Here is a 14,244-nt window from a genome sequence, read left to right as displayed (position 1 = left end):
GTCCCAGCAGTATAAATGGAGGTGGGGCGGTCGTGGCTCCGCCCATTTCTCGGGCTCGGGCGGATCGGGTATAAAGAGGCATGTCGAGCTGAACGAACTCATTCTTTCCTGGTTGAGTGAGGGAACAGTGCTGACGTCATGGCCAGAACCAAGCAGACCGCTCGCAAGTCCACCGGAGGAAAAGCTCCCAGGAAGCAGCTCGCCACAAAGGCCGCGCGTAAAAGCGCTCCGGCCACCGGCGGCGTGAAGAAGCCCCACCGCTACAGGCCTGGAACTGTCGCCCTGAGGGAGATCCGCCGCTACCAGAAATCGACTGAGCTGCTGATCCGCAAGCTGCCCTTCCAGCGCCTGGTGAGAGAAATCGCTCAGGACTTCAAGACCGACCTGCGCTTCCAGAGCTCCGCGGTCATGGCTCTCCAGGAGGCCAGCGAGGCGTATCTGGTCGGCCTGTTCGAGGACACCAACCTGTGCGCCATCCACGCCAAGAGGGTGACCATCATGCCCAAGGACATCCAGCTGGCCCGCCGCATCCGCGGAGAGCGCGCTTAACGTCACCAGCGCGACATGCGACAACCAACAAAAAGGCTCTTTTAAGAGCCGCTTTCATATTGGTATAAAAGCGAGTATTTCTGCACAGGTGTTAAATTAGTTAAAGCTTAAATTAACTTTCACCAAGTGGTGAGAGAACGACTATTAGTGAGGTCATGCATAAGGACGTCTAGTAAATTTATACAAGTGCATAAGAAAAGATCCTACAAAATGTAGCAGCAAGACCGCTCTTCAACCTTCCCAAATTCTCCCACACCACCCGTCTGCTACGTTCCCTCCACTGGCTCCCAGTAGCTGCATGCATCAGATTCAAAATACTGATGCTGGCCTACAAAGCCAAACATGGAGTAGCACCATCCTACCTCACAGCCCTTATTACACCTCACACCTCTAGACTCTTCTCCGTCTTGGCCCCTCGGTGGTGGAATGATGATGATACCTCGAAAGCACGTTGTAAGTCTCTCTGGATAAAGACATCTGCCAAATGCCTTAAATGTAAATATATAAGTAGGATATTTACACTGTCGAGGCAGGAAGTGGACGGTTCAAGATAAGAGCAGCAAAAAACAGTTCACTGTACTGTAATAGGAAAAATGTGAGTTATAATATATATATATACATACCCAGTGGGTAGATAGACATATTGCACTTTAGAGATCGTACTCTCAGCCTGGAGATGTTGTCCACCATTCGCCTGTCTCTCACCACCTCCACTGGATCCAGAGGGCATCCTAGAATGGAGCCGGCCCTCCAGATCAGCCTGTTCAGTCTCCTCCTGTCCCCAGCAGACCACACCGGCAGCAGTGGTGGCCAAGCGCTCATCCCGTGCTGTGCTGTTTATCCTCATTTTCAAGATGTTTAAAGCCACCACAGAATCAAGAGAGGGCCCTGAGTTGTGTGTCCAGTTCATTGTTCAGATGTGACTAATAATAACTCCACTCCTGAGCAAAACACTTATCCCTGTGTGTCTCCAGGGGGACTGTCCCTGTAAATACTGATCAAATAACTATTCCAGAGAACATGCGAGTTCAGAGATATTTCTTTCTACCAGTCCAACATACATGTTACAATGTGTCTTGGAGATTAAAATATGTCTGCTTAGTTTTCTCTGTACATAGTTTTGAGCCATCCTTATTCACAATATGTCCTTATTATGAGCAAAAATCTTAATGTGTTTATTGGGTGCCAGTAGCCTAGTGGGGTCACAATCACCCTTAAACCAGAAAACCCCTTTTTTGGCAATGTAATCAGGAAAACTTATGATCTTTTTCCCACTTTCACATTGAAATTTTGAATGGGTATTAATAACGCTCTATTAGATCATAATACTACATGTATGAGCTCCTACAAATGTAAAACGGAAGCGCGTTTTATCTGAACACGTGTGCGGCTCTTAAAAGAGCCTTTGTGTTGTGCGGCGTTGCAGCCACGGGTTACTTGGAGCTGGTGTATTTGGTCACCGCCTTGGTTCCCTCAGACACCGCGTGTTTAGCCAGCTCTCCGGGGAGCAGCAGGCGGACGGCGGTCTGGATCTCCCTGGACGAGATGGTGGAGCGCTTGTTGTAATGCGCCAGACGAGAAGCCTCGCCAGCGATGCGCTCGAAGATGTCGTTGACGAACGAGTTCATGATGCCCATCGCCTTGGAGGAGATGCCGGTGTCGGGGTGGACCTGCTTCAGAACCTTGTACACGTAGATGGCGTAGCTCTCCTTCCTGGACTTTCTGCGCTTCTTTCCTCCCTTGGCGGCCGTCTTGGTCACGGCTTTCTTGGAGCCCTTCTTGGGCGCGGACTTGGCGGGTTCAGGCATGTTAATCGTCTCGATTCCGACCTCGAAACAACTGAAACGCTCCCCGCCACCGCCGATCCTTTTATACTCGCTGCTATGGAAACAAGCCGACAGCCCTGATTGGTGCTTTCATATTATGGAGGGAAAAGTTCCCCCCTTTAATTTCCTTCCATTTCCCGCCCATTTTCGACAAAGGCGGAGTTTCTTTTTACCTTAAACTTTAACTAAAATCTATGAAAATAAAGCATTAAAGCATTGATTTATTACTTCATGTATTTAATGTTGCCTGATCTTTACAAGCGAGTCGTCTTTACCTCTATTTTACAGTTAATAATAGAAGAATCTACATTTTCACTGTATGTCATTCTAACGTTAATTTAATTTCACATAATTTAATAAAATAATGAGTCTTTGCACTAATACCTGCTGTCTCCATATATTGGTCTTAATGTAGTTTAGAAATTCTCCATAACAGCAGTTACAAAGACCATCCAGAGCCTCTGGGTTTATGTCTTAATAAGGGACATAATTGCAGTAAACGGGGTGTGAACCTGTGGTTTATAACCTTTTCTTATTAACAACGATCCTTTCATACATTCCATAAATTCTTTATTATTGTAGCGGACGAGCTCGGCGACGGAGAATGAAGATATGTGACATTAATCCAAGATGACAATACGGCCCCTGAATGTTCTCCATAACTCCCAACGTCCAGGTAAAAGCCCAGTAAAATCACCAAATCTTCACGGTGGGTAGAATCTCGCCTCGCTACCCCCACAGGCGGCCTAAACAAGAGCTCTATAGTATTGAATAATTTATTAATTTTCCAAATCTGCACAAGACCAGAAAGCGCTTTTACTTGTACGTGTGTGTGGCTCTTAAAAGAGCCTTTGGGCTTTTTATTCGGTTCTCTGCTCGTTTAGCCGCCGAACCCGTACAGAGTGCGACCTTGACGTTTCAGCGCGTACACGACGTCCATGGCGGTGACGGTCTTCCTCTTGGCGTGCTCGGTGTAGGTCACAGCATCGCGGATCACGTTCTCCAGGAAAACCTTCAACACGCCACGAGTCTCCTCGTAGATCAGACCAGAAATGCGCTTCACGCCACCGCGGCGAGCGAGGCGACGGATGGCGGGTTTGGTGATTCCCTGGATGTTGTCGCGGAGAACTTTGCGGTGACGCTTGGCGCCTCCTTTCCCGAGTCCCTTTCCTCCCTTTCCTCGTCCAGACATCTTGTCAGATTGTTACAAAAACTGCAACTTGCGGGAGGAAGAGACTCGCTGGGGTTTAATGTACAAAGAGAGGACCTCAGTGAAGCCAGGTCCGTGGGGTGTGTTTTTGTCTACCCGTTTTGTAATAGGCTGCACATGAAAACACGTGACAACGTCACAGCCCCGCCTCCAGTCCGGAGCGTTTTCTTCAGTTCGATACAATGTAGATACAATGATGCTACAGTCGCTCTTACTGGTTAGTTTGTAACATTTTTAACAGGAAAGTGTGTTTCAGGACATCGTCACTTCTGATCCATGTATTACAGTCGAACATACGCTGTACTTTATTTATTTATTATTACTGAACCTTACCAATATTTACACCAAGTCTGCAGCGGGTGATGGCCTGTACCTTCAGAGAACTGAGTAACATTGGGACTGCTGCTGATGCCCCTCTTACTGACGCAGAAATCATTCAAACATTTCATAATTGCATGAAAATGTAAATCTTTCTGTCCGTTTATATATGTCATATGTAGTATCATACATACATACAAAATACATATTTTGTATTCAGAAATTGTAACAAGAACATATTTGATTGTTTTGACAATTAAAAATTACTGTATGAACATTTTACATTTACAGCATTTATCAGATGCTCTTATCCAGAGGGACTGTCCCCCCCTGGAGCATTGTCCACTTCTGTCACTCTTCATCATCTTCTTCATCCTTCAGTGGAAATATGAATGTATACATTATCTGGAAAAAAGAAAAAACGAAATGTCTAAAAGCAACTAAATGTTCCTGACAAGAAAACACTTACAACTGTGACAGACTGCATTATTTCTGTAGGGTCCAATAATACAATCCCTATATCAGGATCTATAAGAAAAAACAACCCATAAAATTGTCAAAGATTACAATAATGCCAATCATGCAGGAAAAAAAACATGACAATAGGTCACAGTAGCATATACATCATATGCAGTTCAATAAAGCAAGCCTGAATAAAAAGGTTAAGCATGTTCAAAAGCCTTTAAAAGACAGAGAAAGTAATTTATTAAGTCATATCATAAAAACAAATGATACAAATAAACTGTTACCTGTGGTGCATGGTGTGTGTGGAATACCAGCAACCACTGGTCGCCCTTTATTAAGAGACAGAGCCAGCTCCTCAGATGGGGTGAGGGGAGGTGGTGGTGGGTCCAGAAGGAATATAGCTCATTAAGTACGGTACCATATATTCACGGTTATTTTAATCTAAAGAACTAAATGGCAAGAAAAAGTAAATGTTCTTATAGTGATAAAAAAAATTCCTCTGGCCATTATTTTTGCTATTCTTTAGCCAATGCAGTTGTATAGTTTTTTTTATTTATTTATTTTTATTATTGGCTTTAATTCTTCATATGTGTGCATTAAAACCCCCAACTCTGCTTCTGTGAAGTATGCAGCTCACTGTGACTTTCCATTTTGTCTCGTTAAATCAGTGATCCATTGAAAAACATCTTTATGTATGTACCATGCATGTGCATTAACTCTAACCAATAGGAGGATAATTAAAGGTGCTCTTCTCCGGTGTTTTGGAACCGACGTGCTCAAGGTATGCGGGCTTGGGGTAAATAAACCCAGAGGCAATGATTTACCAAATGATAAGTTAACCAAGCTGTCTGGAATACCCCCCTGAGACTTGCACAAAATCTAAGAATGACCTTTCATTGTCAGGACAAAGCATATTATATGCAATCAATAACTGATGTTTTGTTGCTAATGATAAAGATATGTTCCTTGTTCAGAATTCTGCATTCTGAACAAGGTGTCCAATGATGAAAGGATGTAACAAAAGGAGACACCAAATTTAATGTGCATTGCCACCTACTGTATGTCTCCTCTGCTCTGTTTTAGGTAACAGATGAGGGTGTTTAGTTTTATCCTCATCTTTTTTATGGAAAAGAAAGGATAAGATTGTTAGAGTATTCAGGAGTGAAGCGCTTCGTAGATATAAGTGCAATGATATAAGACACCTTGCAATTTCTACATTCATGTTTACTACCAGAGCAACAGTCCCTGTAATGTTGTCCCACTGGGCTACTACCACATAATTTGTACATGAACTATGGCCTTAAACAGATGATGGACATTTGTTGGGGGGGGGGGGGGATCATATTGAAGTGATGGAGCCTGGCAGTCAAAATACAAGCTTTTTTTTTTTTTTTACACCAATGCAGCTTACACCTTTTCCCTGAGCTGTTTTGACATGAAACTTGCCTTTGTTCTGCACTCAAATGCTCTTCTTGCCCCTGAATGTCACAGCCAGCATCACTCTCAGCACTGGAGCTGTTTTTTGAGCCCCCTGCTGTACTCTCTGTACAACGACGACTGTGCAGCCACTTAAACTCCACCACCATCATCAAGTTTTCTGATGACACTGTCGTGGTGGGCCTGATCTCTGACAACGAGGAGACAGCCTACCTGGATGAGATTGGAAATCTGGTGAACTGGTGCCAGAGGAACAATCACCACCTGAACATCAGCAAGACAAAGGAGTTAATAGTGGACTTTAATACCAAGGAGGAAAGGACCTACCAGACCCCTGTCATCAACAGGAGCCCAGTGGAGAGAGTGGACAGCTTCCGTTACCTCGGTGTTCACATCATGCAGGACCTGTCATGGTCCTGTCATATCAACACCGTGGTGAAAAAGGCCCGGCAGCATCTCTACCACCTCAGATGCCTTAGAGACTTTAGACTGCCCTCCAAGGTGCTCAGGAACTTCTACTCCTGCACCATAGAGAGCATCCTAACGGGAAACATCTCAACCTGGTTCGGGAACAGCACCATCCAGAGGGTGGTTCGATCAGCCGAACGCATCATCTGTACCAAGCTCCCTGACCTTCAATCTATCTACAGCAAGCGGTGCTGGACCAGGACCAGGAAGAAAGTGAAGGACCTCAGCCACCCCAACAATGGACTCTTCTCTCTGCTGCGATCAGCGCTTCCGCTCCCTGAAGTCCAACACAGAGGGAATGCGAAGTAGCTTCTTCCCGCAGGCCATACGAGCTCTCAACAACCACAACACTACATAGGATAGAACTCTAATACACTCCAGCACTTTCAATAACTTCTGGACTCAATCCCCCCAGAATCTTGCACAAACTTTACTCGTGCACAATTTTCTTTTTATTTTTTTTTTTACTTTTCACATCATACTTTGACTTCACTCATTTGCACACCATCACCCTATCTGTTACACATATTTTATGTTTTATGTTAAAGGCATTATGTTCATTTTTGCAATACTGTGGTCTGTAGCAGTCGCTAAAGCATTTCACTGCATATCATATTGTGTATGACTGTGTACAGGGAGTGCAGAATTATGAGGCAAGTTGTATTTTTGAGGAATAATTTTATTATTGAACAACCATGTTCTCAATGAACCCAAAAAAAACTAATTAATATCAAAGCTGAATGTTTTTGGAAGTAGTTTTTAGTTTGTTTTTATTTTTAGCTATTTTAGGGGGATATCTGTGTGTGCAGGTGACTATTACAATGCATAATTATTAGGCAACGTAACAAAAAACAAATATATACCCATTTCAATTATTTATTTTTACCAGTGAAACCAATATAACATCTCCACATTCACAAATATACATTTCTGACATTCAAAAACAAAACAAAAAAAAATCAGCGACCAATATAGCCACCTTTCTTTGCAAGGACGCTCAAAAGCCTGCCATCCATGGATTCTGTCAGTGTTTTGATCTGTTCACCATCAACATTGCGTGCAGCAGCAACCACAGCCTCCCAGACACTGTTCAGAGAGGTGTACTGTTTTCACTCTTTGTAAATCTCACATTTGATGATGGACCACAGGTTCTCAATGGGGTTCAGATCAGGTGAACAAGGAGGCCATGTCATTAGTTTTTCTTTTATACCCTTTCTTGCCAGCCACGCTGTTGAGTACTTGGACGCGTGTGATGGAGCATTGTCCTGCATGAAAATCATGTTTTCCTGTACCAGAAACTGGCAGTAGGACTGGGAGTTGAGCTTGACTCCATCCGCAACCCGAAAAGGCCCCACAAGCTCATCTTTGATGATACCAGCCCAAACCAGTACTCCACCTCCACATTGCTGGCGTCTGAGTCAGACTGGAGCTCTCTGCCCTTTACCAATCCAGCCACGGGCCAATCCATCTAGCCCATCAAGACTCATCAGTCCATAAAACCTTAGAAAAATCGGTCTTGAGATATTTCTTGGCCCAGTCTTGACGTGTCTTGTTCAGTGGTGGTCATCTTTCAGCCTTTCTTACCTTGGCCATGTCTCTGAGTATTGCACACCTTGTGCTTTTGGGCACTCCAGTGATGTTGCAGCTCTGAAATATGCCCAAACTGGTGGCAAGTGGCATCTTGGCAGCTGCACGCTTGACTTTTCTCAGTTCATGGGCAGTTATTTTGCACCTTGGTTTTTCCCACATGCTTCTTGCGACCCTGTTGACTATTTTGAATGAAACACTTGATTGTTCGATGATCACGCTTCAGAAGCTTTGCAATTTTAAGAGTGCTGCATCCCTCTGCAAGATATCTCACTATTTTTGACATTTCTGAGCCTGTCAAGTCCTTCTTTTGACCCATTTTGCCAAAGGAAAGGAAGTTGTCTAATAATTATGCACACCTGATATAGGGTGTTGATGTCATTAGACCACACCCCTTCTCATTACAGAGATGCACATCACCTAATATGTTTAATTGGTAGTAGGCTTTCGAGCCTATACAGCTTGGAGTAAGACAACATGCATGAAGAGGATGATGTGGACAAAATACTCATTTGCCTAATAATCCTGCACTCCCTGTATGTGACAAATACAATTTGAATTTGATTTGAAATTGAAATTTTAATTGAATTTTAAGTTTTAATGTGCAAGTTAAGTGAATGTAATCACACATCTGTCATCATAACACAGCTCCTGGCTGCTGAGGCCTGGCCAGTAAACAGTTCTTATCATTAAGCATTGTGCACCCAGCTTGTGGTAGTTGGGCATACCACTTCTCCCCATAATTTATTAGGCCTTGGCCTAGACTTATCTAATTTCTTTAAATACCTGTGACTTTGCAGAAAAGGCTGTATAATTGTCAACAAGTTTATCAATTATATCTTTACACCCAAGAACACTATGCGGAGAGCTCAGTAAGGGAAAATACTGAAATGTTTTTTTGACCTTAAACAACCTTAAAATTTTCCACACAATATTGTTTAAGTTTGAAGGTAGATGCGAGTGAACCTCCTTTAGCTATAACTTTTACCAAAGGTAGATATGGTAGATATGGCAAGGATGAATTCCTGGATTGTAACCTGGTTAATCTGAACAGTATGCTTTTTGAAAATGTCAACAGCTGTGATGGGTGATGCAGCAGAAGTAAAAATGAAATGTCTTGAAGTAACGCATTAATTGCTGAACTTGGTACATGTGAGAAGACATCCAACTTCAAAAGACAAATGCCAAACTTGTAATTATTGTTTCTTGCAAGTCCTCTCTTGAGGCATCTTCAAACAAGTCATAATTTAAAGGCAGCATCTCCAAGATAAGTTGAATGTTCTTCATACTTATTAATTTCACTACCTTAAGGAAGCGGCCCCGTAATCAGGAGATTGCCGGTTCGAATCCCAATCCGCCAAGGTGCCACTGAGGTGCCACTGAGCATAGTACCGTCCCCACAAACTGCTCCCCGGGCGCCTGTCATGGCTGCCCACTACTCACTCAGGGTGATGGGTTAAATGCAGAGGACAAATTTCACTCTCTGCACCATGTGCTGTGCTGCTATGTATCACAAGTTACAATCGCTTCACTTTATATTATACTTAAACTTTAAAGTCTTTCACTGTGTGTCATTCATTTGATTCTTATGAGATTTGAATGTTGCATACAGTATATATTTGTTTGAAAATAACAATTCTGAAACCTGTTAATGTTACTGTTAATGTTATAATGTTTTAAACGATCACAGGTTTTCATAGTATGTGACCGAATAAGAGTGTCTTTGACCATAATGACCATGCTTCAACTTTTTATTTTAATAATAGGTGCCTTGAAGAAACACTGCTTGCATCTCCACCTTTGAACTCTGAAAAGGGATATTATGGCATTGTCAATGGCGTTGAATAATTTAAACTCAAAATGTATTATTATTTATAAGTAGCAAGTATTGGGAAGGGGGATCGTTTGTACTACCAACAATACTTTTTTAGCCAGGTTTTAAAGAAAGGAGCTCATTTCATATTACATTGGTGGTAGAATAATATGACTTGGTAGAACGTTTTTTAAGAATGTTTTTTGCCAACTGTGGCAAAGTACATTTTTTTTTAGCATGTTATCATTATAACCTTCCACAAAATTTCCATTCATGCATCGCATGATCTGCAACGTCACACCACTTGTTACAGCACAACAACACTTAGTTTACCTCAAGTATAAAATCACTGTTGTTTGCAATGAGTACAGCTCAAAATACAACTCGCTGTACTATGATCATTAAGTAAATCCCAGCAGCCAACAATAGTGGTATATATTGGTAAAGGAGGAATACATTTTTAACACATTCAAAAATTCCAAAGTTTTGCAATCTGTGAGTAAATGCGATAGACTCTACATGATACTGTGCTTGTTTTAACCTGTCACAGTTTTGGACGAAAAATTCGGATTTAAAATGTATATTATAATATAAAAAATAGATACCGCAGGGGCAGACTATGTGGCTTTACCAACATAGTTAACATAAATGCAGATATGCAAAATAGCTGATAATTATACTTTGACTCAGGACACATTGTGTTTCAACACAAACAAAGACTGTTATTATATTATTTATATTACATTTACATTTTAATACTGCTGTTTTACACATTTATACATGAGGGTGACATGTAGCATAGTCATGTAGTATATACTTACCAACTCCATGGGTGTTCCATGATTTTGGCCGAGGTTAATTGAGCACGAAGCTTACGGGGCTGCTTCCTTAACCACTAGGTCACCACTGCCCCTGCTAAGCAAAGAAAAAAAAGCGACTATAATTCCAACATAAATATGTATCTAATGTGAACCACATCAGTATTTCAGATGTAAGGTGAGGTGATTGTCTCTGGAAAACTGTTAACAATTTCACTCCAATGTTCCACATTAACTACTGAATTGTTATATTTCTGGAGTTGGGCTTGATTGCTGTCTGAAGTCAGTCTGTATCTCATCTTAATGAGAAATCAACTGGATCCTCTGTCATTGCAAGTATTCTAGTGTATGGTTAGCATTAGTGTTGGTCTCCAGAGTGGTGAAAGCGCAAAATGTCTTGACATTGACAGGTTTTCATGAAGTCATAATTTAGCAATGGAGGTCAGACCATGACCCAAACTGAAAGAACACTTGAACCAGCAGCCCTGACTTATGAAATAAACCAGTTGCAATTATTATAATTAAGACTAAGCTATTTTTAACATAATTATGCATATATTAAATATATATATTAATTCATTTTTTACAGCTTTAAAACTATATTTAAATATTCACCATAAAAACAAATGTCTTTGTAGCTGCTGAAGAGCAAGATGATCTGAATCTGTGTATTTGTTATTATAATAAATCCTTGTTTCTAGTATGTCCCACCTCTGCGCTTCCTTCCCCGTCAGCTCGCCGTCGTGACACTGTTTTAATTGGTGGCTTTGTAGACACACCTAAACGCAGCTCATTGTTGGAAATGTTATTTGTGTTTATTGGACCATTTTAAGTCCTTCATACTCGCTTAATTGAGCTACTGTATGTTGTTAGAAGTTTAAATATTGTTCCTTAATGTAGGTATAGAGGAGCACAAAACAGCCCCCCACAGGGTGTAGACGTCTTAAATAGACGTCTTAACCTCTTCTTACCTCCCTTTTCACAACATTGTTCATCCTTCATGTATTTTAAATTTGCATCACACATTTTCTTACATATTTTCCTTTTGGTTTCTCAAAAATCCCGTCTGTGATTTTACCATTTAGTGCAAGATAATTACATAATTACATTACAACATTTGTTTTGCTTTGAACTGAAAAGAATTGTGATAATTGTTAATTGTTATGGTGTTATGTAAAATATGTTAGGAACAGTAAATAAAGACTTTTGTTTCAGTAAAGTAACATTTATCACAGTCTAGTTTGCTCTGATCAGAAACGGTAGTTTGTTCAGTAGATTCAGTACAAGCTTTACTCATTAGTCCTTCATCAGACACAAGTTACTAATCTCCTTCTGGTTGAGTCACACTGTGGTTTGCATGAGTAAAACGTCCCCGTGAACACTGATTTCAGGCGTGGAATCAGTGTTGCATGATCAGCAGTGTGCTGCCTTCGACCGCCACCTGCAGCTCAAATTGTAGAACTGCAGAACTGACACTTGCCTGATGAGTTCATCAGTCATTTTCATGTTATTAATGTTATAAAGGGTCCTATATAATTTAAATGTTTATTATATATAACCTTACAAGTTAAGCACAATAAAGGAAAGCACTAATGAAAAAAAATCATTTAAAAAATCTTTTAAACATGCACAACATAAAAAACAGGGCAGTGGTGGCTTAGCAGATAAAGAAATCGATCCCGAACCACCAAGGTGCCACTGAGGTGGAGCAAAGCACCGTCCCCACACACTGCTTCTCAGGCATATGTCATCGCTTCCCACTGCTCACTACAGGTGATGGTTAAAAGCAGAGGATACAGTTTGTTGTGTCACCATGTGTTGTGCTGCAGTGTTTCAAAATGACTATCACTTCACTTCATGTTTCAGTGCTCAGTGCTTGAAACATCACTCTACAGAGTCAGTTCTCTTCAGTATAAAATTCAGTATAAAATGGGCTATTTAATATTCTGTGGATAACACATTCGCCTATAAACCAAAATGGGTGGTAGTAGCCTAGTGGGTAAGACACTCGCCTGTGAACCAGAAGACCTGGGTTCAAATCCCACTTACTGCCATTGTGTCCCTGAGCAAGACACTTAACCTTAAGTTGCTCCAGGGAGACTGTCCCTGTAACTACTGATTGTAAGTCGCTCTGGATAAGGGCGTCTGATAAATGTTGTATATGTATATGTAAAATGCCACAACGTCACAGGTTCAAACCCCACTTACTACCATTGTGTCTCTGAGCAAGACACTTAAACCTGAGTGTCACCAGGAGGACTGTCCCTGTAAATACTGATATGAGTTTGAATGGTTTCTGTCGTCACCGTTTTAACTGGTGAGTGAGATCACAGAAAATCCACTAGATTTTGTTTAAAATAATGAACCCTTCTGAGAACAATTTTCTACCCGTCAGTTCAATTAATAAAAACAAACTAATATAAAAAAGTTTAAAGTAAAGTTTATTTATCAGTTTAAAGTAAAGCTTATTAAAACCTCTGGTAAATACAGTAACTTTGGTGAGGAAGAATCCTATCAGAAGTGACGATGTCCTGAAACACACTTTCCTGTTAAAATGTTACAAACTAACCAGTAAGAGCGACTGTAGCATCATTGTATCTACATTGTATCGAACTGAAGAAAACGCTCCGGACTGGAGGCGGGGCTGTGACGTTTTCACTTGTTTTCATGTGCAGCCTATTACAAAACGGGTGGACAGAGACAGGCCCACAAACCTGGCTTCAATCAGGTCCTCTCTTTGTACATTAAACCCCAGCGAGTCTCTTCCTTCCGCAAGTTGCAGTTTTTGTGACAATCTGACAAGATGTCTGGACGAGGAAAGGGAGGAAAGGGACTCGGGAAAGGAGGCGCCAAGCGTCACCGCAAAGTTCTCCGCGACAACATCCAGGGAATCACCAAACCCGCCATCCGTCGCCTCGCTCGCCGCGGTGGCGTGAAGCGCATTTCTGGTCTGATCTACGAGGAGACTCGTGGCGTGTTGAAGGTTTTCCTGGAGAACGTGATCCGCGATGCTGTGACCTACACCGAGCACGCCAAGAGGAAGACCGTCACCGCCATGGACGTCGTGTACGCGCTGAAACGTCAAGGTCGCACTCTGTACGGGTTCGGCGGCTAAACGAGCAAAGAACCGAATAAAAAGCCCAAAGGCTCTTTTAAGAGCCACACACACGTACAAGTAAAAGCGCTTTCTGGTCTTGTGCAAATTTGGAAAATTAATAAATTATTCAATACTATAGAGCTCTTGTTTAGGCCGCCTGTGGGGGTAGCGAGGCGAGATTCTACCCACCGTGAAGATTTGGTGATTTTACTGGGCTTTTACCTGGATGTTGGGAGTTATGGAGAACATTCAGGGGCCGTATTGTCATCTTGGATTAATGTCACATATCTTCATTCTCCGTCGCCGAGCTCGTCCGCTACAATAATAAAGAATTTATGGAATGTATGAAAGGATCGTTGTTAATAAGAAAAGGTTATAAACCACAGGTTCACACCCCGTTTACTGCAATTATGTCCCTTATTAAGACATAAACCCAGAGGCTCTGGATGGTCTTTGTAACTGCTGTTATGGAGAATTTCTAAACTACATTAAGACCAATATATGGAGACAGCAGGTATTAGTGCAAAGACTCATTATTTTATTAAATTACGTGAAATTAAATTAACGTTAGAATGACATACAGTGAAAATGTAGATTCTTCTATTATTAACTGTAAAATAGAGGTAAAGACGACTCGCTTGTAAAGATCAGGCAAC

At 41.7% G+C, this 14,244-nt stretch overlaps 3 protein-coding genes across 3 annotated transcripts; 1 reads left to right on the top strand and 2 right to left on the bottom strand.

The window, feature by feature from the left end:
• Nucleotides 1-138: 138 nt before the first annotated feature.
• LOC114797071 (histone H3-like) lies at nt 139-14,022 on the top strand. Its single transcript, XM_028991700.1, has 2 exons — nt 139-489; nt 13,295-14,022. The coding sequence occupies exons 1-2, from the start codon at nt 139-141 to the stop codon at nt 13,604-13,606; spliced, it is 663 nt and encodes a 220-aa protein (XP_028847533.1). The 3' UTR covers nt 13,607-14,022.
• Nucleotides 1,975-2,364, bottom strand: LOC114797080 (histone H2B). The gene has a single exon (XM_028991710.1). The coding sequence runs from the start codon at nt 2,355-2,357 to the stop codon at nt 1,983-1,985; it is 375 nt and encodes a 124-aa protein (XP_028847543.1). The 5' UTR covers nt 2,358-2,364; the 3' UTR covers nt 1,975-1,982.
• On the bottom strand, nt 3,030-3,604 carry LOC114797082 (histone H4). The gene has a single exon (XM_028991713.1). The coding sequence runs from the start codon at nt 3,565-3,567 to the stop codon at nt 3,256-3,258; it is 312 nt and encodes a 103-aa protein (XP_028847546.1). The 5' UTR covers nt 3,568-3,604; the 3' UTR covers nt 3,030-3,255.
• Nucleotides 14,023-14,244: the final 222 nt, after the last annotated feature.

Source organism: Denticeps clupeoides, chromosome 9, assembly GCF_900700375.1.
Source record: "Denticeps clupeoides chromosome 9, fDenClu1.1, whole genome shotgun sequence".
Taxonomy (NCBI): domain Eukaryota; kingdom Metazoa; phylum Chordata; class Actinopteri; order Clupeiformes; family Denticipitidae; genus Denticeps; species Denticeps clupeoides.
Note: the sequence above shows the minus strand (reverse complement) of the source record. Positions and strands in the feature narration are given on the sequence as shown.

Excerpts from the sequence above, each read along its gene's own strand:
- LOC114797071 (XM_028991700.1), top strand. The coding sequence starts at position 139 with ATGGCCAGAACCAAGCAGACCGCTCGCAAGTCCACCGGAGGAAAAGCT. Across the intron at positions 490-13,294 it reads GCGCCATCCACGCCAAGAGG|ATGTCTGGACGAGGAAAGGG; the intron begins GTGACCATCATG and ends CAATCTGACAAG.
- LOC114797080 (XM_028991710.1), bottom strand. The coding sequence starts at position 2,357 with ATGCCTGAACCCGCCAAGTCCGCGCCCAAGAAGGGCTCCAAGAAAGCC.
- LOC114797082 (XM_028991713.1), bottom strand. The coding sequence starts at position 3,567 with ATGTCTGGACGAGGAAAGGGAGGAAAGGGACTCGGGAAAGGAGGCGCC.